This window comes from Equus asinus, chromosome 22 (genome assembly GCF_041296235.1).
Source record: "Equus asinus isolate D_3611 breed Donkey chromosome 22, EquAss-T2T_v2, whole genome shotgun sequence".
NCBI lineage: Eukaryota > Metazoa > Chordata > Mammalia > Perissodactyla > Equidae > Equus > Equus asinus.
The window spans coordinates 26,152,239-26,177,910 of NC_091811.1; the positions used below are offsets into that span (position 1 = coordinate 26,152,239).

At 35.6% G+C, this 25,672-nt stretch overlaps 1 protein-coding gene across 11 annotated transcripts in view; it reads left to right on the plus strand.

The window, feature by feature from the left end:
- ATF7IP (activating transcription factor 7 interacting protein) overlaps positions 1-25,672 on the plus strand; it is a 113,100-nt gene that overhangs the window by 40,479 nt on the left and 46,949 nt on the right. For 3 of the 11 annotated variants that reach the window (XM_014834208.3, XM_014834207.3, XM_070494851.1), the window contains exons 2-5: positions 9,031-10,553; positions 15,891-15,974; positions 16,992-17,137; positions 18,525-18,662. In XM_014834208.3, coding sequence (XP_014689694.3) covers positions 9,038-10,553; positions 15,891-15,974; positions 16,992-17,137; positions 18,525-18,662 — 1,884 coding nt within the window. In that variant the 5' untranslated portion in view covers positions 9,031-9,037. Of the gene's footprint in view, positions 1-62; positions 238-3,211; positions 3,303-4,381; positions 4,555-8,175; positions 8,304-9,030; positions 10,554-15,890; positions 15,975-16,991; positions 17,138-18,524; positions 18,663-25,672 lie in introns of those variants that run through there. The other 8 variants (XM_070494855.1, XM_044775161.2, XM_070494856.1 and 5 more) reach the window with 6 other exon arrangements.

Below are 25,672 nucleotides of genomic sequence, written 5' to 3' on the forward strand. Positions count from 1 at the left end.
GCTTTTTTTTTTTTTTTTAAAGATTTTATTTATTTATTTATTTTTTTCCTTTTTCTCCCCAAAGCCCCCCGGTACATAGTTGTATATTCTTCGTTGTGGGTCCTTCTAGTTGTGGCATGTGGGACGCTGCCTGAGCGTGGTTTGATGAGCAGTGCCATGTCCGCGCCCGGGATTCGAATCAACGAAACACTGGGCCGCCTGCAGCGGAGCGCGCGAACTTAACCACTCGGCCACGGGGTCAGTCCCTGAAGCCTTTGTTTTTTATTTCGAAAGTTTTATTGCTCATCCAGGTGACAGATACACACATGTTCATTATGTCAGACTTTATATCTTACTGCGTGTTCACAGTATTTCATAATGAAAAATAAGTTATAAAAGAACATCAGTATAGCTCGACTTAGTAAAATAATACGAAATTTAGGCTGGACTGCAATTTAGCGAGTATTTGGTATAACAGGCTCAGTTTTACAGCTGAGGAACCTGAAATCTAGAGTTGGGTTTATTTATCCTATGCTGACTGTTATGCTAATGTTAGAACATGGAGTAGACCCAGTTTTGTCAGTTTAGAAATCGTTGCTATGCCAAGCTTTTTATAATTATATATTTTTAAAATGTGGAAGATCATATGATACTTCACTGTTATTCTCCCTTCCTGTAAGAAGATTATATATCTTTTTGCCATGTGACTTAAGTGTTTCCCCATGGGAGCTTTTTACTTCTACACCCTCTTAATGTCTAACTCGGCTTTAGCCAATGAAATGTGAGTGAAAATGATGTATACTATGTCTAAGAAAAAGCTTTACAAGTCATATATTGTATGGTTCTGTCATTGTGGTCTTTTTCCTCTGCCACAAGACCTAGATTTGGGTGTTAGGGGATGCTGTTCCTTCAGCCTATGACCTAGAATGAAGAAGAATGTTACGAGCTAATAATTTTTTTTTTAATTACTTCATTATTACCTAGTGAAAGCTGACTGATATAGAAAGTAAGCTCTCCACTCCTTCTCCGTAGGTTGGGTCAGTAAGAAAAGTAAGAGCTATTTTCTGGCATTTGAAGGATTTACATCTTTCAGCTTCTTATAAATTATTCTGGGTGTTTTAATTCACCCAAGCAAAGTGTGAAAAATACTTTTGGACGAGTGGCTTCTTAGATTCCTGAGGAAATAAATACGTGGCTTTCTGTAACTTTACTCATTGCATAAGTAGTAGTAGAGTTTGTGAGTGGGACAAGCTAATGGATAACTGCTCTGATGGATCACTGGCTGATTTTCTAATTGGGGGGGGGTGTAATTTGATAGATATATTCTGAAATGGCATTTGTTGGGTCAGGTCACTTCGTTTTAATTTTCCTGTGTAACAGCATGATCCCAAAAATACACTTGGGGAAGTGATCTTTCAAGCGTCTTGCATTTTTTTCACACACACTACTCTAGAATTTCTCAAAACATAGCAGTGAGCGCAAAAACAAGTTCGATTGTAGTGACCCTTGTGGTTTTGATGTATCCAAAATTTCAAGAGTGTGCTCTGCTCCTGCTTTGTCCAAGGAATTGTTAGTAAAGCGACTCCCTATTTCCTTTGTTGTTGGTTCTTTTTTAAAATTTAGTTAGCGAATATGCCATTCCTTATTTTGAAACCCCGGCTAATAGCAGTAGGTTGATGATGAGCAAAAGGGATTATTTGTTGAAGTGTCAAATATTATGATCACTCAATCCTTTACTGAATTGTTGAGTATTACATAAGGAACAGATTTTACCAACTAATATATTTTTTAAGATGATAGGATAGCTATTGATAGTGTTTTTATGCAATTGAGAGAAGAACCATAGCATAGTAGAATTGAAAATTGTGAACTATAGCAGGCTCTGGATTCTCAAGTAAATATTACCAGTGCTTTGTGTGTGACTGGGAAAGAGAACTTCTAGAAAGCAAGAGAATATGGAAACATGATGAAAATCTTTGTGGGATTTTTAACAAAAGTGGTGAAAGTAGTGGTTACGTTTTACTAAAGTTGTAGAAAATAATAACAGAGATGACAGGATATCCAGTATTTAAGATAAAAATTTAGGAAATCTGGGGGCTGGTCTGGTGGTGTAGTGGTTAAGTTTGCCTGCTCCACATCAGCAGCCCAGAGTTTGCAGGTTTGGATCTGGGGCACGGACCTACACACTGCTCATCAAACTGTGCTGTTGTGGCATCCCACGTACACAACAGAGGAAGATTGGCACAGATGATAGCTCAGGGCCACTCTTCCTCAAGCAAAAAGAGGAAGAGTGGCAATGATGTTAGCTCAGGGCCAATCTTCCTCACCAAGAAAAAAAAAAAGAAAAAAAAACAATTTAGAAAGTTTGTATACTAACTTAGTATCAAAGTGGATGAACTATTGTAGTATCAGTTTCCCCAGTCTCATTAATGGGCAGTACATAGTAAAGCAGATTATTACATTTATTGTGCAATACACTGATGCTTATTTTTTATTTTTTATTTACGATTATCTCAAAATTCTCAAGTAAAATTTAGGAGTGCAAAATAAAATCACGCATTTCTCAACTGAGAATGGGGTTCTTAAAGAATCCAGTAGCAGAGTTGCATTTCTAAAGAGGCTAGTAATCGTCAGTATAAAGTGATTATTTAAGAGTAGGCCGTTATTAGTCAGACCTATTGATTAATATTTATTTAAGCCATTTAACAAAAACTCAAGTTTGAGTAAATTATTTTCAGCATTCCATTATTCAGAATAATGTTATACTAGTGTCAGTTAGCAGCATGAATAAAATTGGAGTGTCTGTGTCAAAGATAGAAATGTCAAGTCCACTGAAATGGCTTTGCTTAACATTTTGTAAGTTTTATTTTTAAGTATACTTCATCAGGTACCCATAACTTTGAATTAATATAGTGTTTGTATGTGCCTGGGGTTTGACCCAACAATCCTGGTACTTTCTGCTGTTTTGTTAGATAAGGCTCTTCTTACCTTGTTTATTTAATCAGAATAACCCTGCTGTAGACCTGTTACTCAAACAAAGAATCTGGGGGTATATTATGAATATATTTCAGTTTCATCGTTCACCTTTGTTTTCACATCGTTTGGATTCTTGGTAGGGCACTTGCCCTCATCTGCTTCCCTTGTTGCTGGGCAAGGTTTGTGATGCTGCTGTGTGATTGGCTTTCGGCAACTGCGGCTTTGAGCCAATCAGACAGTGAATTTCAGTTCTCTCACAGGACTGAAGCATTGCAGCAGCTGCTGATTTATTTTCCTTGGGGAGAGTATATAAACTAAGAGTATGGCTGCAGCAAGCTCCCTCTTGGGTATGTTGGAAAAATTACAGGGTTTGTCTAACTGAAGGAGAAAAAAATGAGGTTTATTTTTAAAACTTGTTTACTCAGAAAATCTGATTGGGTAATGAATTTGAGAAAAAATATATTATGATGACAGATTTCCTATTTTTATTTTATAATTTTACATTTAAAAGACTGTAGAATGATGGTCAAATAAAAATTCCCGTTCACTTTACATGAATATTTACTGTGTAATCCACACACTTGCTTGATTGCTTCAAAAGGGGAGAGCTCGTATAACCTTTCTGTAACCTGCTGTGAAAGGCAGTTAAGGAGAAAAGAATGTAGTAATTTTCTTGTAACACTTAATATAAGTTGTCAAGAATCAGATGTTTTAATTTTATTGGATGACTCAAACTAAGTCAGTTCAGTGCAGTAGACAACAAAACACTTCATAATGCTATCCATAGTAGACCTTTGGGTCCGGAATACTAGTAATTTTTAGACTTGGAAATCTATAACAATAGTGATAGGTGGGTATGAAAATAATCTTGTTAGTTATTTGGATTAAAGTTTTGCCAGATTTTTAGTTATCAATGTTTTATAAATGTTAAGGACTATGGATTTTTTAAAAGAAATTTCCACTTGAATTTGGCAGATTCTAACCCATTGTGTAGAAAAGTATGTTCTTTTTATGTAGTGTCCATGTTTGACTCATTATCCAGGTAGGAAATTGATTTATTTTTCTGGAAACATGCACAGACATTTAAAGAAAGATAAAATAGCATAAAAGATGTATATCTGACTTGTTTATTTATGTGGTACATGTAACGCATATTATATGGGTTTAGGATTTTATGCAATTATGTTCTAGATTACTTATATCAGACAAAGAACCTCACTGAAGTGTTGCGGATCCAGGTTTTAACTATGTTTCCCTGACCTTATTGTCTGTCTCCTGTTGCTGGGCAGGAATCAGAATGCTGGCAACTGATTGGCTGAGTTTGTGAGCAGCTCTTGAACAGCCACTTAAATTCTTGAGCTTTTTGAGCAGGCAGATTGTAGGCTAAGACGTTACAGCTTTTGGTAATACTTCCCTTTGTTGTTTCATAGCTATGATCTCTTTGCTAGAAAGAAGGGTGGAAGGAGTGGGTGGAGGGGGGTGAAGCAGAGAAGAAAATAATGGTTTCACTTAAAGAAGAAGAGGCTCATTGGGCTTTCCTTAAAAATAATTTAACCAAAATTTGAAAAAAATTTCCAAGCCATAGAGACTTATTTGCAGGTAACACTCTCTTCTTGGTTATTTGAATATAAATTCCTTTGGTAAAGGTGAAACCCTTGTTATTGCCGTAGAAAGATTTTATTAGTGGTGGTATTTCCCTAGAGTTCTTGAATCTGAATATATAGAGTAGGAACTTAAAAAAACAGTTTTTTGAGTATCTTTTTCATGAAAAAATATTTTCAGAAGAAAGTAATCGCATTTTACACATTTACTGTTAGATATGGCAGACATTTTCTGCTGTAAAATATAAGTGCTTTTTCTTGTGAAAATGAATTACAGTCATGTGAGAGCTTCATGATTTTAGTGTCCCCACCTGAAAAAGTATTTCTTTTGTAGAATAGTTTTGTGAATGGCATCTCAGTCCAGATGACGGTATTTAAAATGATTCTTAGAAATGTTTTGTTCCGGTAATACAGCCCCATTGGAGACTTGTTTGCAGGTAACACACCCTTCTCTAATGTGTATCTTTCTTAAATACTGTTTGCTTATGCAAAATAGATTTTTAAAAACTTACTGTTGATTGGTTTGCACAGATATGGCTGAACTAGTTTGAACTGGTTGTTCAAGCTACTTCCTTATTGCTTTGTCTGTTTTTCATTCTACTTAGAACCCATGAAAGATCTGGTAAATGGCTGTAGTGTGCTCCCTTGTGGGTATAGATGGTAGTTATTCTGTAATTCTTTGTACAGTACTTTATTATTACTGAATAGAATGGCCGTTTTGTTGATAAAACCAGCTTGCTTCGATGATATTTATTTTTATTAAATGTTATTTGGTCGTGGCAGTTTAACATTAGACATGATGTTTGCATGTTGAATTTTCTAATTTATATACAAAATACCAAAAATACTTGAGGGAAATTTGTCCCCAATTCTTTAGTTTATGCCTAAAAAATTTCTGAATAAACATAGACAATTATGATGATAACATTTATTGAGTGCCTACTACATTCTAAGTGCTTAATATATAGAATCTCATTTAATCATTACCACAACCTCTGTGGCAGGTACTGATATTATTTAGTTTCAGGTAGCTGAAACTAAACGTTGAAATGTTAGGTAACTTGCTCTGTGTCATTTATAGTAAGTACATGGGAGAGCTGGAACTCAAATCCGTGTTTCTGTCTACAGAATTCATGTTCTTAATGGGGTTACTAAAAATTATGAAAATATACTTTTTAGAGGAATGTATGCTTTTAATGCAATTGGCAATAATTACCTGCCATCCATATAACAGATGAGAAATGTAGATATTAGGTCAAAATCCAACAGAATTGCAGGTCAGTATTTGAAATTACTTTTTTTTCCAGTATTTGAAAAAAATATGTGTAACCATACTTCTTATATTGTAAATTTAATTATGTGTGTCTGGAGTCAGCAGGGAAAAGTGACTATAACCTTTTCATTCTGTCTTCTTTACAGAAAATTTTTCAGTTTGCATGAGTTTGGATTGGATCATGGGTTGGAAAAAACTTGATGTTTAAATTTTAGACTGCAATTAATAACCTTTAAAATATTACCTATGGTAATTTTGCATTGAAGTTCTCGTTCAATTGAAAGGTAATTTTTGGAATTAGTTTTTACTCAGTTCCATAATTTAAAAAGCTAGGAAGACTAAGAAATATAGTATAAGTAATTGGCTTAAAGTGAGAGAATGAATGCAGAATGTACCACAACCTAGAAGTACTGTGACGAAGTACTGTGTCAAAGTCGTGGGTTCTCAAACTGTGTTGGTCTGGGGCGAATAGGCCAGGTCATTGTTTTATGCCTTTCAGCCAGAAAAACAATGGGACACTAGGAATACAGCTGTAATTGAACAAGTTGGGCTTATTATTTGTTGCAGCAAGGGAGAATGCCCATCATGGGGAAACCATGAGGCACATCAGTAAGAGACTGTTGGAAAAAACACCTAGTATATGACTTGGTTATAGTATAGTATAGGTTGGATTATTTTGGGGAGAGTTGGAGGAAGTAGAGCCTCACTCTGGATTGGGTTCTGTCAGAAGGTGGGGGCCGTTCTGTATCTCAGTAAATTTTATCTATAGGGAGGACAGATTACAGTGAGAATAAAGCTGCAGTTGATAAAGAAGTACCCATCACTCATTTGGTCATAGAGGGAGATGTTTGATATTTTACAGGTTGCATAGGGACCTTGTCTAATTTGAATGTTGAAATGGTTTTATGTTGAAAAGGAGAACAGCAGGGTTTCGCTGTAAGCGTCAAATCAGTTTGTAATAACATTGAGGCCCAGCTATGAGCCTCAGATAAATTCTCAGATGTCAGAGGCTGCTTTTTTTCTTCTCCAGCCAAAGCAGGTGTAACCTACCATCATTCCCACTGGTAAATGGTGATGGTAAGTGGATATCCAATGTGAAAGCAATATTCTTCCTCCTTTATATCTTAGTCCTTAAAGGACTTTTATTCCACTATAGAATGGTGACAATGTCTTTCTCCAGGACCAAATCCTTGCCCTCTTTTGTTTGCCTTACTGCACTGGCTAGATGTTAACATAGAAATGATGACAGAGAGCATCTGAGTCAGTGTTGAGTTTTTGTCAAATGACTATTCTGTATTTGTTGAGATAATCTTTTATTTTCATCCTCTTTCTGTTAACGTGGCGAATTGCATTGCTTGAATTTTTTTTTTCCTAAATTTATTGTCTCACAGTTTAGGAGGCTAGACGTCTGAAATCAAGGTGTTGGCAGGGCCATGCTCCCTCTGAAGCAGCTAAAGAAGGATTCATTCCAGGCCTCTCTCCCAGCTGTGGCTTGTTGCAGCCTAACTCGAATCTTCATATGGTGTTCTCCCTATGTGCGTGTCTGTGTCCACATTTTCCCCTTTTTATAAGAACACCAATCATACTGCATTAGGATTAATAATGACCTTATTTTAATTTGATTACCACTGCAAAGACTGTTGAAATAAGATAACATTCTGAAGTATTGGCGCTTAGGGCTCTAATATATTTTTATTAAGTGGACACTTTGGTTGAGTCTGAAATAAAGCCATAATGCCTCATGACTCATTCATAATCTACGTTGCTTGATTTTTGAATATGAAACCAACTTTGTATTTTTTTAATGAGCTTCATGTGGTCATATTATATTACATTTTTAAGAAACATAATTCTAAATAACTCATAGATGAAAGAAGAAATCACAATGGAAATTACAAAATATTTTAACAGAACAATGATGAAAATAGGATGCAACAAAATGTGAGATGCAGCTAAAGTAGTGCTTGGAGGGAAATTTATAGCTTAACATGTGTACATTACAAATAGGAAAGATCAAACGTTGATGATTAATGTTTAACCTGTTGACGAATTGCCAGAGTGTTTTCCACAGCAGCTGCAATATTTTGAAATCCCACCATCATGCGTGAGGATCCCAGTTTGTCCACATCCTTGCCAATACTTGTTATTCTCTCTGATTATAGCCACCCTGGTGTGTGTGAAGTGTTATCTCATTGTGGTTTTGATTTGCATTTCTCTGATAACTAATGATGTTGAGCATCTTTTCATGTTTATTGCCTATTGGCTATTGGCTTATTGGGTATTTGTATATCTTTTAGGGAAATGACTATTCAAGTCCTTTGCCTGTTTTTTTTTTGGTGAGGAAGATTGACCCTGAGCTAACATCTGTTGCCAATCCTCCTCTTTTTGCTTGAGGAAGATTGTCTCTGAGCTAACATCTTTGCCGTTCTTCTATTTTGTACGTGGGATGCTGCCACAGCATGGCTTGATCAGCGGTATGTAGGTCCCAGCACTGGATCCGAACCTGCAAACCCTGGGCTGCCAAAGCAGAGTGTGCAAATTTAACCACTACACCACTGGGCCAGCCCCGACCCATTTTTAAATTGAGTTATTTTTATTGTTGTTCTTATTCAGTTGTAACAGTATTTTATATTTTCTAGATGTAAATCTCTTATGAGATACATTATTTGCAAGTATTTCCTTCTGTTGTATGAGTTGTGTTTTCACTTTCTTGATGGTAATTTCTTGTTAATATGTTTACAGTTGTTAGTCTTGATATGCCTGGTTGCAAATGTAGTCTTTCTTTACACGTTTCTTAATTCTCCCTTCTCCTTGTCTCTATTCTTTTCCCATTCCCCTACTGCTTTCATTTTCTTGTACTTTTATTTTTCTTTCTCCGTCTACTTTTTTACTTTGTCTACTTTTTTAATGCTTACCTATCTTCTCCAGACTCTGAAACTATTAGCTTACTGAAAATGAAAACTAGAAACTAGTCACTTTTTTCCTAATACTTCCTAGTAATTGATCTTCTATGGACTGTACCTATTATCAATTTTATATTACATAAAACCAATAAATATGAAAACACACAGCAAGGATTATTGTCAGTTTTTCAAAATGACTTGAAGTGCTGCTTGGTTATAAGATCAATTTGCAGTAAGGCTGTAATTAGATGGGTTCTGTTTCAATTATTATAATCTCTCTTTCTCTCTCTCTTTAAAGATTCAAAATGGATGGTATAGAAGAACCTCAGAAAAAAGTCTTTAAGGCTCGAAAAACGATGAGAGTGAGTGATCGTCAACAACTTGAAGCAGTGTACAAGGTCAGAGAAGAACTGTTGAAAACTGATGTCAAGCTATTAAATGGCAACCATGAAAATGGAGATTTGGACCCAACCTCACCTTTGGAAAATATGGATTATATTAATGACAAGGAAGAGGTGAATGGTATTGAAGAGCTTTGTTTTGACCCTGAAAAAAGTAAATCAGAATGGAAAGAAACACCTTGTACCTTAAATATTAATGTAAAAAACAAGCAAGATGATGATTTAAAGTGTGAATCTTCATCTCCTAATAATGTAGCTCCTGAACTAGCCTCTAAACTGACTGCTGAACCAACTTCTGATCCAGCCGCTGGTGATCTGGCTACTGAAGATCTGGTCTCTGGAGATTCAGCCTCTGGAGATGTGGCTTCTGAAGTATTAACCTCTGGTGATCCCACCTCTGGTGATCCTGCCTCTCATAATTTCACCTGTAGTGATCCTGTCTCTGGTGATCCCGCCTCTGGTGAGCCTGTCTCTGGTGAACCCGTTTCTGGTGAATCAGTCTCTGGTGAACCGGTCTCTAGTGAACTGGTCTCTGGTGAACCGGTCCCTGGTGAACTGGTCTCCAGTGAACCAGTCTCCAGTGATCCAGCCTCTGATGATTCATCCTTTGGTGATCCAGCCTCTGGAGCATTGACCTCTGATGATCCAGCCTCTGGTGATCTGGCCTCTGGTGATCCGGCCTCTGATGAACCGACTTCTGATGAACTGACTCCTGAGTCAGCCTTTGATCCCACTTTTGAACCAAGTTCTGTACCAGTTTGTGAATCAGTTCCTGAAACTGACAATAGAGAGTTTAGTAGCAATAAAGGTGATGATTTTCTTGAAAAAAATAGGGATGATGATAAGTTAGATCAAATTTTCTCATTTGATGAGAAAAATAAAGTTGATAGTAATATTGATGCTGATGAAGAAACTCTAGAAACAGATGATACAATTATTTGTTCAGATCTACCTCCTGAAAATGAGAAGAAGGTAGAGGAAGATGCCATTATAGAACCTGCTCTTGGAGAGGAGGCTATATCTAGCAGTATCGAAATTGACCAAAGTGAGAAGAATGAAGATGAAAATTCTGCTGACCTTGCAGAAACCATTAATGAAAATGTTATGAAAGATGACAAAAATGAGAATATCTTAGAAAACACAGACTCTATGGAGACAGATGAAATCATTCCTATTTTGGAAAAGCTTGCACCTGCTGAAGATGAACTCACCTGCTTTTCTAAAACTTCTATCCTTCCAATTGATGAGACAAATCCAGATTTGGAAGAGAAGATGGAGGGTTCTTTTGGTTCACCATCTAAACAAGAAAGTAGTGAGAGTTTACCAAAAGAAGCTTTTTTGGTCCTCTCAGATGAAGAGGATATTTCGGGTGAAAAAGATGAGTCCGAAGTTATATCACAAAATGAGACATGCTCCGCAGGTTAGCATATTTAAATTTTAAAGATTTTGACTGTTTAATAAAACATTCTTACAAAGTTTTAAATGTCTTTTAGTTGCACAGAAAGTTGAGAATGGTGGTGACTAGAGTGATCTTTTAACTTCATAGATTCTTAGCTTCATAGAATTCAGAATTATAAAGTATCTACTCTGAGGAGTGGTGTGTGAAGTGCTAAGGGAGATAAAATAAGTAGAAAATATGGCTGTTGCCCTTAGGGGCCTTATAGTCTAGGAAGAGAGTTAAAATGGACCAATATAACACTATGAGATTGCAATTTCAAATCAGTACATAATTGGTCAAAGTCATAACAATTGTTCTTGCTGTCATTTAGTAACCAAATAACTTAGAATCTAAAAGTCTACTGGTTTAATTTATTTGCTTCAAGTGTAACAAATTAAGTTTTACAGTTTTACCGTTGACATCTGTTTCTTTTAATATTATTTGTCTGGGGAATGACACCACCATTGCCGGAAGCCAGAAACCTTGAAGGCTGATTATCTGTTTGATGAAGACTTCATCCATTTCCTTCCTCAACCCTTGTGTTTACGCACCCTACTCTCTTCCCCCTCATTTTCTGAATGATCTCGCTATAACCTAAATCTCTTTTATTTGATTGTGTTTCCTGTCTTTAGTTAGATCGCTATTACTTTTAGGTTAATTCCAGACTCCTTATATAAAAGGTATGTAAACTTGATTGTTTGTTCAATGCTTGTCTTTCCCACCTCTTTTATTATTCCTAGAGAAAAAAGAAAGAATGAGAAAAATCCTACTTTGCTTTCATGGTCAAACTCAAATATCATTCCTATATGAAACTTTCTCTGTTCTTTCAGATTGGTACAAATATTTTTGTGTTCTCATTGTATCACATTCTGTTAGAGATAGAGCTCTGTGAGAAGAGTGACCTTACAGCATGAAACATAGCATCTGGTTTCTAGTTTGTTCAAAGAAAAAAATAAGGCAGGCCTAGGAGAAATAGAGGATTTTTTTCTCCAATATATCATACCAGCTTTTGAAGGTGGAGATTTGTTTATTATTAAAAGATGACTTCATTTCCAAGAGCCTTTATTCAATCATTAAACCCATAGAGAGAGACAGGCTAGGCTCTTCCTGGTTCTGGGGATTTAAAGGTAAAATTTAGTACTTGCGCTCGGGATGCAGACAAGAATTAAAACCAGGCCGTTAAATAGAAGGCTGTGAATCCAGTAATAATGTTAAATTGGTATTCTGGGAGTTTAGAGGAGGGTGACTTTATAAGACTATAAGATGTGTTCAGGAAAGCACTTGCCTTTCACTATCTGTATACATAGGGTTTTAATGAAGATAATTTCTCTTAATGGCAGCTCCATCCTACTTGCTCAGGCTAAAAACCATAGAGCCATTGTTTTTTTTTCCTTCCAATCCATATCCATCCATCAGGAAATCCTGTTGGCTCTACCTTTATAGTAGATCTAGAATCCAGTCTCTTCTTACCATTCTTCACTGCTTTTTCCCTTGCTCTGAGCCACTATCATCAGGCCAAAATAATGCCTAGATGATAGTAAGTGCTCAGTAAAAATTTGTGGAGTGAATGAATAATTGGTAATATAAGAGAAGTATATCATGGAGTACCTTGGTTACAGTCCTAAAGCATTCTGATAACACTGTGGAGTCACTGAATGATTTCAAGCAGAAGAGAAGGACATGGTGAAATTTATGTTTTGGAAGATAATTAGGTAACAGTGTTTAGGGTGAACTTCATTCATTCATTCATTAAGTATTTATATAGAGAGTGATATTGGTGCAGGTCCTAAAAAAACCTTTTGGTAGTCTGTATAAGAAAGGCATAGCAAATTGCAGCGTATTATTTTGTGAGTTTATACGTTTTACTTTTATGTCTTGTTAATGGAGACCATCCCTCCCACACAGTGCAGTTAAATGCAAAGAAATTAATATTAAGCTATCCATGATTGTATAGGTTGAAAATTGAAAGTTGGCTTTGTCTTTGGTTACTTACTTTTAGACTTTTATCTGATTGTATATTATTAGCATAGTAAGTTTAGTGACATTTAATTTCTTAGCTGGTAACTAAATTTTACTTTCTGTCTCCCTCCTGCCCCACCCCAAAGGAACTTTTGTGTATTGTGGGTTGAAGTATAATTTCTTCATTGGTTCTTAAATTATATTCTGTTCTGTTTATATGGTAGCAGAATCTGTTATGTCATATTTGTTGCTGTGCACCTCCTGAGGTGTTAGTTTCTTCAGATTCTTTATTCATGAATAATTTTTAATGTTTTCCGCATACAGAATTGTACATTAGCAATTCCAAAGTCTGGCTCTTCCCTCTAACTGTTAACACTTATGTGCTGTACTAAGAGGAAAATATAAACCTCCATCATTTCAGATGATTGTTTAGCAAATTTGTTTTAAATACAGCAGTTGTGATGGGTATGAGCAGCAACAAAAAATAGTGAAAGAGATCAGAAAGCCAGGAGAAAAGCTATTTTAATTTTGCAAAAGTAGAAGAAAGACCTAAAAGTGTATTGCAGATATACCTTTGTAGGCCTTAAGACACTATCATATTGTTGGATAGTACTATATAATAACTGATACTCAGTAAATGATTAAAATGATAGTCTAAGAAGGCTAGGAAAATAAAGATTCTGTGGGAAAGTTTGAATACTAGAGGAGGTACACACATTAGATGTACCTTTCATGCACTCTCCATATCGTCTACTCTCCTCTAGCTACTGTTCCATCCCTCTCAGAGCCATCCTTCAAGTAATGTTAACAAAGCTAGCATCAATTCTTCTTTTCCGGTTTACTCTTTAACTTAATTGAATTTTGATTTCTACTTGGCTAGGGCCCCTCCTAATTGTCCTCAGTGAAGTGACATTGGTGCTAATGTTGTTAAATCCGGGGCATCTTTTTTTGTCTTTGTCTCTTAGTGAGCTAGTTGTCTGGTTGAAAGGAAAGAATACCATACGTAGAACTATATATGAAAATGTGCCAACTTGTAATGAGGCTATGCAGTCATGTGCCACATAACAATGTTTTGATCAATGACGGACCACGTGTATGACAGTGATCCCATCAGACGAGTACCATATAGCCTAGGTGTGCGGTAGGCTATACCATCTAGGTTTGTGTCAGTACCCTCTATGGTGTTTGCACAAGATGAAATTGTCTAACAACACATTTCTCAAAACATATCCTCCTTGTTAAGTGGCACATGGCTGTATTCAAGACCAGAATTATAGCAGAAACCGTCTGTGAGTGAAGACAGATTCTAAAAAAGATACCTAAATATTTGGCGGAGTTTCAGGAGTCCCAGGAATTACTTGAAATTATTATATAAAGATGTCTGTGTGCCTGGGCCTTTGATTATTATTCTGAGTTGAAGGAGATCCACTCAGATTCTCTAGAGGCTTTGTGGGGAAAAAAAAAATTAAAGAAATATAGAGCCTTACTCCTTTCTGTAGAATCTGTTAATACCATTTTTCTTATCCCAAGTTCTTTCCATTAAATAAAACTTGAGCATAAATTTTAATTTGTGTGTCTTTTCTAAAATCCTGATGAGTGTTTCGATTTAAGTGTTGAAAATCTAGTCATGTCCCCTAAGCACATCTGGAAAATAGAAATTGGATGGTAAGAGGACATTTTTGAGTAAAATGAAGGAATTTCAAGCTAAGCTTGACATATCTGAAAGGAGAGGGAGTAACATAAGCATCGAGAGGCAGGCCCGTTTGCTGTGCTGTGTTCTGGATGATCGGGCTTGCAGTTACTCTCATTGGAGCCCTGGCTAATTTTGTTCTTTGGGTGATGTGATGATTTGCTAAATAAAGACTATGTAAACCTTCGTCTCTAGCAACCCAATTACTCTGTGTCTCTGGAAACTCTGGGACTAGGAAACTCAGGAGTCATCACCCTCAGTATTAAAATCAGGAAGAAGTATAGTTATGTATAGAAAAAAATGCTCTGTAATAAGTTTGCTGTCTATAAAGAAGCAAAACAAATTTTCATTTCACTGAAACTGGGTTCAGGGATGAGATCTTAAAACATTTCTAGTGAGCATAGCATGGTAAATGGAAAGTTAATTTTCTAATACTCATGTGTTTTAAAGTTTAAAAATATTTTTAGTAATCTTTACTATAAACTTTTTTGGTTTTTTTACTATAGTAACATTTTACAGCTTTATTGTTTTCATCTTAGTGTGAAAAAACTATTTGTAAGAGCCTTAATAGGTTCATCAATGATCCTTGTCTCTACCCATTTTCACCTAAAAGGTCTTTTAAGTTTTTTTTACCTTGACTTCTACCATCAAGGCTGTTGGGATTAAAACCCTGGCGCTGGAGAAGACATACCATATCAAAGTCTTTGTATAGTGCTCTATTCCTTGTGATTGCTTAGATTTGGTTGCGGAATATGATGAAACAAAGCATGCTCTATTGAAGTCACTGAGGAGCCAGTTGCAGTGATGTAAGGGGAAAAATAGAAACCCAAATATATTCATGATTTATTCTTCTACCCCATTTAATGACTAAGTTAATTGAGGAGTATAGAGTGATTGACCAAAGGCCATTTCTGGTACCACTGAGATTTTATTTGTTATAACAATGTAATTGTATAGACATTTTTAGCAATATTTTTTGGTGGCACTCTTTATTATATTTTGTATGCCTCTTGAGAAAGTTACTTAATCTTCTGAACATTACTCATCTATATGATGGCAAAAATACTGTTTATAGTGTAGGATTATATTGAGGATATGAAGTCATATATGTCAAACGCCTAGCTCAGTTGTTGGCACTAGTATTAAAGTAGCTGTTACTTTTAAGTAAAACTTATATTATCTTTAGGATAACTTTTCCATTCCTGTTTTATGAACTATCCCATAACCATTAAAATGACATAATGGTTTAACCTGACTGGTCAAACTATTAGTTGTTTTGAATTTGCCAGTAATTTGTAATTTTTTATAATTGTCACAACCACTGTTTTAGTTTTAATAATTGAATGTAAAGGAGTCTAAGAGCTTTACAGTAGTTTTCACTTTTTATTAATCTATTGATGACAGTAAATTAGACTTTTTGTTTTAAAATCTGTGCCATTAAGTTTTTTCCCATGTTAAGAGTTCATTACAAATTTGCAGGAACATTTGAAAGTGGACTTAGTTATTCATTTCTACCAATTCATGCTCTCTGTTTATTCCCAGAATTTCACATTTTGAGACTCTCATTTCATAAAAGATTGTTAATGGATAGCTACACCAAAAGTATAAATTATAATGAGCTGCTGTGAGTTTTAATGGAAGTAAGATTTCCTTATCTATTTTTGTTATAGCAGAAGAAGAAAGTAATAAAAAGGACAGCAAACCTGAGGAAGAAGAGCAAGTAATACATGAAGATGAAAGGCCTTCTGAGAAAAGTAAGCCCGTACACAAAAACCTGAACTAGTTTAAAAGAAGGTCATTCATTACTTCTGCTTTTAAGGCTGTGGAGTATACTTTTCTGTTCATGAGATGATTGTAACATTTTGCAATTTAAGTAAGCCACAGTTAAATCGTTCAGATCTGTGTTTAGAGCATGGGACTATAAGAATCTTGCCTGGGGCGGTATAAGTGAATGGAAGTATGTGTCTCAGTCTCCTTAAGGTTCTTATGGTTCATGGGGAAGAGGAATGATGGGACTGAGTAGCCTTAGGTTTAATGGGAACATCATCGGACTAGAAGTTAGGAAACCTGGATTCTGTAACTGCCCCTGTCATACTACTCTCCACGTATCACTGTGTAAGGTATGATTACGAGAGACGTCATAGGGTAAAACTGGATTTAAAAAATAGGCACATAGATATGGACATAAAATGAAGTGGAGAAGGGTAGGGATGGTCACATAAGGACCACATTTGCCTTTAAAAAGTGTGGAGATTTTAGTGGTTTCCTGTTTTATGTATTGAAAAAGAAATTAGATAAAACTTGCTTATAATCTCATGATTGTTACCAGTATTTGAAATTTTCTAAGTGAAGATCTTTCAGTATCTATTCTTTACTAAATTTACTTTTATAATGACATTAATTTTATTATTTTTATATATTTGAAATTCATTAGGATATGTTAAGAATAACTATTATATTATTATTTTCCTAAGGCTGATGATTAAATAAGAATTTTTCCTACTGAGGAGGAAGAATTAAATATTTAAAGCTATGCACAGTAGTTAGAAATCTGTGACATGAGAATGAACACTGTATTTTGTCAGAGGATTCATGTGCACTATAAAATTTAGCAAAGAGAATGAATGTGAGATGATTTCTTCTCATCTTTTATTCATATTTTTAGGTGATTTTCTATCTTAAAATGAAGATTTCAAGGAAAGAGGATGGAGAATAGACATTAAGGTCAGTAACAAAAACACCTGACTGATCATTATGCTTTTTGTTCTCAGGTGAATTTTCCAGAAGAAAACGTTCTAAATCAGAGGACATGGACAATGTACAGTCCAAACGCCGTCGATATATGGAAGAAGAGTATGAGGCAGAATTTCAAGTAAAGATTACAGCCAAAGGAGATATTAACCAGAAGCTACAGAAGGTATTATAGATTATTTGTTAAAAACTGTGTTAAATAAAAAGCACTCCCATCTTTATTCTAGGTTTTTGACATTACTCTGTATTTTGCTGATATATTCAGGTTTTTCATGGAAAGAGAAAACTTGAAGTTAGTGGTTAAAGTTATTATCCTGAATAATTTAATTTTAAAATTTCTTCTGACTCTTTTAAAGCTACATATTTTTTTTAGATATGGTAGTAATTATCAAAATGGAAGAGAGAGATGATGACTTCTTTCCTTGCTTTAATAGCAAACCTGAATATCAGTTTTCAGATTTTATTCTTTCTTCTGTTTTGAACGTTATTCTAGTGAAAACATTAGAGTCTTATATGTTAGCATTTTAATCTTTGTAATAAGCTGGTTTCATGGTTATAAGTCCCTACATTTGAAAATCTTTGTTGTGTACTTTAGATTTAGTATTAAAAACAGTGGGGACAAGGCTTTAGGACTAGAAAAGGGAGTATTTAAAGTACAGACTTTGGAAACCTTCCCCTATGTCTGCTAACCTAGAGACAGAAATACTGAAAATATGCAGTATTTAATATATTTGTCAAAATGTGTTCACAAATGTTTATGACAAATGCCTTTTTAAGAGAAGACTATGAAACTCAGGTGAAACTAGTTTTTCAAAGTCTGATAGATTTAATAATGAAATTATAAATAATCTGGGTTTTAGACCAATGTTCTTCCACTAAGACACTATATGAAATATCTGCACTATGAAAAGGAATAGTAAGGCAGTAAAAAGTGGGGTTTTTCCCCCTCCCAGTTTTTTTTAATTTGTCATATGGAGATAATAATGCTTATTTAGTCTTTCTTACAGAGGTCTCTGAGAGCTCTATATAGATAGCTGTGTGGAAGAATTTTGAAAACTTCTATGTGTACTGTTTACTTCTCTAGAACAGTGTTGCTCAAGTATGATCCATGGACATGCACCACGTGTCCTGTTTGTTATGGGTCCATAAGGAGATAAATATGGAAATTGTGAGTAGGCATTTAGAAATGTTTTCTAGAAATTTCATAGTGCAGTGACATTCTTAGTGTCTCACAAAAATATCATCTGCAACAGATTAGAAACTTTAAAAACTGGTCTTTTCTTTAATTGATTTCCTTTAAATCCTGATAAAGGGTGTGGGAAGAAAATATTAAAAGTTCAATTTCAAATTATTTTTAAAATTTCACTCTGGAAATTTTCTCTTTGTAGAAGTGGAAGCTTTCAGCAGACAGCATTGTTTTATGGATGCCAGCATGTTTTCTCATTAAACTTGTTAATACGTTAGTGCTATTTATTATTACTTAAGAATATTTACTGTTTGCTACTTGCAGATGTGCCTTTTTTGCTGTAACAAAGGAATATATATTTCTTTAGGTTGTACAGTGGTTGCTGGAAGAAAAATTGTGCGCGCTGCAGTGTGCTGTGTTTGATAAGACTTTGGCAGAGTTGAAAACACGAGTGGAAAAGATTGAATGTAACAAGAGACATAAAACAGTTCTTACTGAACTACAGGTTTGTACACTGACTTGAATTATATACTCAGATGTATCATTTTTATAACTCATCTTTGGGGATACATTTTCAAAGTTGACAATAAAGTACATTTAACCTTTCAAAGTTAGAAGTAAAAGGAGCCTCTATTAGTTTGCTGGGGCTGCCATAAAAATAGTTCCATAAACTGGGTGGCATATAGAAAGGTTTTGTCTCATAGTTCTGGAGGCTAAAAGTCTAAGATCAAAGTGTTGGCAGGATTGGTTCTTTCTGAGGGCTGTGAGGAAGAATCTGTTCCATGTGTCTCCTCTCCCTTCTTTTGGTTTGCTGACAGTCTGTTGTTCTTGCCTTGTAGAAGCATCATCCTGATATCTGGCTTCATCTTCACATGGTGGTATACCTGTGTGTGTGTCTGCCCAAATTTCCCCTTTTTACAAGGAGACTGGATTAGAGTGCACCCTACTCCACTATGACCTAATCTTAACTAATTACTTCTACAGCGATCTTGTTTCCAAATAAAGTCAAGTTCTGAGATACTCAGAGTTCAGTTTCCATATATGAACTTTTGAGATACACAGTTCAACCCATAACAGAGCCTCAGAAATTATCTGATTTAGTGCTTCTTAAATATTTTTTAGTCACTGAAGAAAGACTGACATCATTTAGCGTATCCTAAGTAGTAAATGATATTTTTTGTAAGTGATTCTTTTTATATTAATCCACTTCCTTCCATGGATCCTTATGTTTTAAAGACATTAGTTTGTTAATCTATATTTCTTAATAATTACTACTTTTTTTTTATTAAATGTGTTTATATATTAACATATAGTGCCAGAGCTTCTAATCAGCTGAAATGAGCACATGCTGTTGTAACCCATTCTAGTCTAAGACTAAGACACTGGAAGTTTTTATTGGTACGTTCATTCTGTCATAACTAAATGTGTGGTTTCTATTAGGCTATCTGAAATATGAGCACAGTCTGCAGATGCTGAGTTGCAAACCACTTACAGAGCCTTAGTTTACAAATGAGGGAAAAGTAGTCCATGAAAATAAAGTCACTGTTTCCCAGTTAGAAGCAAATTGCAACCAAATGTGACTAGAATTTATTTGTTTCATTTCTCAACCTAAAATTTATTTTCTTGGTTTCATATTGTTAACTTTTTTTGAGGTGAAACTTTAATTAATAAGCTCTTTGTAGTAATTTTGCATGCACCATTTAGGACAACACTCGTCCCGTTTCTGACCTTTAGCAGGTCTCTCTGTAGTGATAGTGTTGTCTAATTAGTAAACTTTATTTTACTGGTATTGTTGAGAATTTTGAATAAGAACTTGAAAATGTCTGAAGTTTTAAAGAGTAATTTCATTCATTGTTTCTCATCAGTCCCATGGCTGCAACTAGGATTTTGTGTTTTTAAAACTTGAGATTTTTGAGGGGCTGACCCCGTGGCCGAGTGGTTAAGTTCGCGCACTCTGCTGCAGGCGGCCCAGTGTTTCGTTGGTTTGAATCCTGGGCACGGACGTGGCACTGCTCATCAAACCACGCTGAGGCAGCATCCCATATGCCACAACTAGAAGGACCCACAACAAAGAATATACAACTATGTACCGGGGGGGGGGGGGGGGGCTTTGGGGAGAAAAAGGACAAAAATAAAATCTTTTAAAAAAAATTAAAAAAAAAAACTTGAGATTTTGACTCCTATAGTCTCACGTAAGGTAGAAGTCCAGAACTCTTAACATTCAATAAACCCTTGCACTTGGATGTTTCTCTGTAGCCTCAGAATCTGAGTCTTTCCAGTACTAACCAGATCTCCTCCGCAAGCAAATCCCCCTTCTCATTATTCCTCTTAGAATTCTTGAATTCTTGGAAAAGTCTTCAAAGAATATCTTCCTGTTGTTCCTCTTAGTGACAGTTTTTGAGTTCTTGGAAACTGATTCCTCTCAATCGTTTCACATACGTAGTGAGTTGCAAAATGACAACTTTTTTATTTCTTGTAAAAGACTGTCTTTTACCTCCTCCCACTTTCCACAAGGCCATTGTTACTCAGTTCCTTGATCATAGTAACAGCCTTTTACATGACCACTTTGGTACTACTTTTTAAGTCCTACTGGTCCTTCTCAAGCATTGTATGCGTCTTTCTAAAGTAACTGCTTGTTTCATTCTCCTCAGTGTAGTCCGGGTTCCTCAGCTGTGCACCAGTTTAAACCAGTATTCATTTTTTGCTTTTTTTAGTTTGGATCTGCCAGTTTTTGACACACTTTTCCTAATACCTACCAGTTGTTTCCCTGTCCTGCAGAGTATCAGTGCTCATGGTACTTTTATTTGAGGCTTTCAACCTCATATTGTTTCTCCCATTCACTCACTCTTAATGATCTGCCCTTACCATGCCATTTATTTAAATTTTATTAAGCTCAATTTAGTTGCTGTCTCTGTATTGTTCTGATATTTAGGTTTTTATGGAAATAAAGTTCAGATAACAAAATAACTTTTGAAGTTTACAGTTTAGTGGCATTTAGTGCATTCACATTGTTGTGTGACCATCATCTCTCTCTGGTTCCAAAACGTTTTCCTCAACACAAAAGAAAACCACCTGCCTTAAAAAACCTTTAACAGTCACTCCCCACTCCCCCCTCTGCCTTACTCCTGGCAACCCCTAATCTGCTTTCTGTCTCTATTGATTTACCTATTCTGCATAATTCATATGAACTAAATCATAAAATATGTCACCTTTTGTGTCTGGCTTCTTTTTCTTAGCATAATCTTTTTGAGATTTATGTACATTGTTGCATGATTTGGTACTACATTCCTTTTTTAGGCTAATTAATATTTACTTATATCTGTATACTCTTAAAAATATTTGTAAACTATTGAAAATAAGTAGGTGTTAATTAAAAATGTTAAGTGTAATCCCCAGAGTAATCACTAAGGAAAAAAAATATACAGATATATAACATAATGGATACACACATGCATTTCGTTTATGCATTATTTTGTTGATGCGTATTTGGCTGGTTTCCACCTTTTGGATACTGTGAATAGTGCTGCTGTGGACATTTGTGTACCAGTCTTTGAATACCTGCTTCCAAATCTTTTGGGCTTATACCTAGGCATGGAATGGCCATATGGTAATTCTTTAACTTATTGAAGAACCACTCAGTTGTTTTTCAGAGCAGCTGCACCATTTTACATTCCTACTGGCAATGTGTGAGGGTTCCGTTTCTCCACATCCTTGCCAACACTTGTTATTTTCTGTTTTGTTTTGTTTTTTTTAAAAAAAATTATAACATCCTAGGGAGTGTGAAGTGGTGTCTCAGTCTGGTTTTCACTTGCATTTCTCTAATGACTAGTGATAGTTGAACATCTTTTCATGTGTGTGTTAAACACTTGTGTATCTTCTTTAGAGAAATATTCAAGTCTTTGCCCATTTTTAATATGGGTTTCTTGTTTTGTTGTCAGTTGTAAAAGTTCTTTACATATTGGATATTAAACACTTTAGGAAATAGGAGTTATAAATGTTTTCTCCCATTCTGTAAGTTGTCTCTTCACTTTCTTGATAACGTCCTTTAATGCACAAAATGTTTAAATTTTGATGAAGTCTTGTAGACAGTGCATAGTTGAGTCGTGATTTATTATCCACTCTGCTGAGCTCTACCTTTTAATTGTGGAATTTCGTCTATTAACTTAGATTTAAAGTAACTACTGTTAAGGAAAGACTTAACTCTTGCCATTTTATTTGTTTTCTACCTTGTTTTGTTCCTTAATTCCTCTATTACTGTCTTCTTTTGTGGTTGAATTTTCCTAGTGTATCATTTTGATTGCCTTCTTGTTTCTCTTTCTATGTATTTTTTAGTTTTTTTCTTAGTGATTACTCTGGAGATTGTATTTAACATCTTGAATTAATACCTACTTATTTTCAGCAGTATACAAAGCTCTATTCCTTTACGACTCTGTCCTGCTCAAATCTGCTGTTGAACCTCTTTGATGAGTTTTTAAATTTTAACGATTGTACTTTCAGCTCCAGAATTTCTATTTGGCTTTTTAAAAATATAGTTTCTATTTCTTTCTTGATATTCTCTATTTGGTGAGACATCATTTTCCCTAAAGTTCTCTGTGCATTGTTTCCTTTAGCTCTTTGAACAGATTTAAAACCATTTAATTAAAGTCTTTGTCCAGTAAGTCCAATACCTGAGCTGTCTTTCTATTAATTCTTTTTTTCCTGTGAATGAACCATATTTTCTTGTTTCTTTATATGCCTCCTAATTCTTTTTGTTGATTTGTGGGAATTCTGGAAATCAGATGTTTTCCCCCCTACCTGGGGTTTGTTGTTGCTGTCCATTGTGGTTTGTTGTTTGCTTGTTTAGTCAGTTTTGTAAACTGTTTTTTGAAAGTATATATTCTTTGTTGTGTGTGGCCACTGAAGTCTGTGTTTTGTTAGCTTAGTGGTCAGCTGGTGTTTTGACCTTAAATACTTAGAGCCTAAAAAAGCAAAAAGGAGGAAGGAAAAAAACCACTCCCTCAGTCTTTGAAGATTGGCTGTGTGTTGGGGCACCCCTTCAATGCTTGTTTAGGCCTTTTACAATCTGCCTTGTGCAACTTGCTGTATCCTTCACTTTCTGCTTACGCAGACCCTGAAGGCCAGTCATAGGTGAAAGCTTCGGATCTATTTAGACCATTTCTCAGCAGGCATTCTGTCCTGGGCATTTGCGTAGTCTTCTGGATTCCCCAGTATGGGCAAGAGCTTTTAAAGCCCCATTTTTGCTGTATGTCACTTTTCCCAACCTTTTCCCTCCCAGGCTTTTCTGTTTATTGCTTCCCAAAATTGTTGTCTTTTGCTCCATTATATTATACTTATACTTCGTATCATCATTAATTTTAGTATTAGTGGCTTTTTTTTAAAACTCCACAATTAAATAAAAGTAGACTTTTAAAGGACTTGTGATCCTTTTATTGTAGTGTAAAAATTTACTATACAGGCATACCTCGTTTTTGTTGTACTTTGCTTTGTTGCGCTGTGCAGACATTGCATTTTTTTTTACAAATTGAAGATCTGTGGCAATCCTGTGTCTAGCAAGTCTATTGGTGTCAAGTTTACAACAGCGTTTGCTCACTTGAGTACGTGTGTCACATTTTGGTAATTCTTGCATTATTTCAAACTTTTAAATTGTTTTCTGATATTTGTTAGGGTGACCTTTGATATTACTATTGTTAGTGTTTTAGGGCAACACCAGCCATGCCCATGTGAAATAGCAAACTTAATCGATAAATGTTGTGTGTGTTCTGACTGCTTCACTGATTGGCCCTTCCCCCATTTCTCTCCCTCTCTTTGGGCCTCCCTGTTCCCCAAGGCACAACAATATCAAACTTAGGCCAATTAATATTCCGACAGTGGCCTCTAAGTGTTCAAGTGAAAGAAAGAGTCACGTGTCTCTCACTTTAAATCAAAAGCTGGAAATGATTAAGCTTAGTGAAGAAGGTGTGTTGAAAGCCAAGGTAGGCTTAAAGCTAGGCCACTGGCATCAAACAGTTAGCGAAGTTGTGAATGCAAAGGAAGAGTTCTTGAAGGAAATTAAAATCTGCTCCGATGAACATATGAACGATAGGAAAGCAAAAACAGCTGTATTGCTGATAGGGAGAAAGTTTTAGTGGTCTGGATAGAAGAGCAAATCAACTACGACATTCCCTTAAGCCAAAGCCTAGTCCAGAGCAAGGCCATAACTCTCTTTAATTCCTGTGAAGGCTGAGAGGGGTGAGGAAGCTGCAGGAGAAAAGTTGGAAGCTAGCAGAGGTTGCTTCATAAGGTTTAAATAAAGAAGCCATCTCCATAACATAAAAGTGCAAGGTACAGCAGCAAATGCTGATGTAGAAGCTGCAGCAAATTATCCCAAAGATCTAGCTAAGAAAATTCATGAAAATGGCTACACTAAACAGCAGATTTTCAATGTAGATGAAACAGCCTTCTGTTGGCAGAAGATGCCATCTAGGACTTTCGTAGCTAGAGAGGAGATGTCAATGCCTGGCTTCAACACTTCAAAGGACAGGCTGACTCTCTTGTTGGGGCTGATGTGGCTGTTGACTTTAAGTTGAAGCCGATGCTTATATACCAGTCTGAAAATCCTAGGGCCCTTAAGAATTACGCTAAAGCTATTCTGTCTATGCTCTGTAAATGGAATAATAAAGCCTGGATGACAGCACATCTGTTTACAACATGGTTTATTGAATATTTTAAGCCAATTGTTGAGACCTGCTCCTCAGAATGAAAGATTCCTTTCAAAATATGACTGCTCACTGGCACTGCATCTCGTCAGCCAAGAGCTCTGATGGAGCTGTGCAAAAAGATTAATTTGTTTTCATGACTGCTAACACAGCATCCATTCTGCAGCCCATGGATCAAGGAGTAATTTTGACTTCTGAGTCTTATCATTAAAGAAATATGTTTCATTAGGGTATAGCTGCCGTAGTTGGTGATTCCTCTGATGGATCTGGGCAGAGTCGATTGAAAACCTGAAAAGGATTCACCATTCTAGATGCCATTGAAAACATTCGTGATTCATGGGAAGACGTCAAAATGTCAACATTAACAGGAGTTGGGAAGAAGTTGATTTCAGCCCTCATGGATGACTTTGAGAGGTTCAAGACTCCAGTGGACGAGTAATTGCAGATGTGGTAGAAATAGCAAGAAAACTAGAATTAGAAGTGTAACCTGAACATGTGACTGAATTGCTGCAATCTCATGATATAACTTGAATGATGAGGAGTTGCTTCTTATGGAAGAGCAAAAAAGTGGTTTCTTGAGATGGAATCTACTCCTGGTGAAGATGCTGTGAAGATTGTTGAAATGACAACAGAGAACTTAGACTATTCCATAAACTTAGTTGATAAAGCAGTGACGAGGTTTGAGAGGATTGACTCCAATTTTAAAAGAAGTTCTACAGTGGGTAAAGTGCTATCACTTAGCATCACATGCTACAGAGATATCATTCATGAAAGGAAGAATCAATCAATGCAGCAAATTTCATTGTCTTATTTTAAGAAA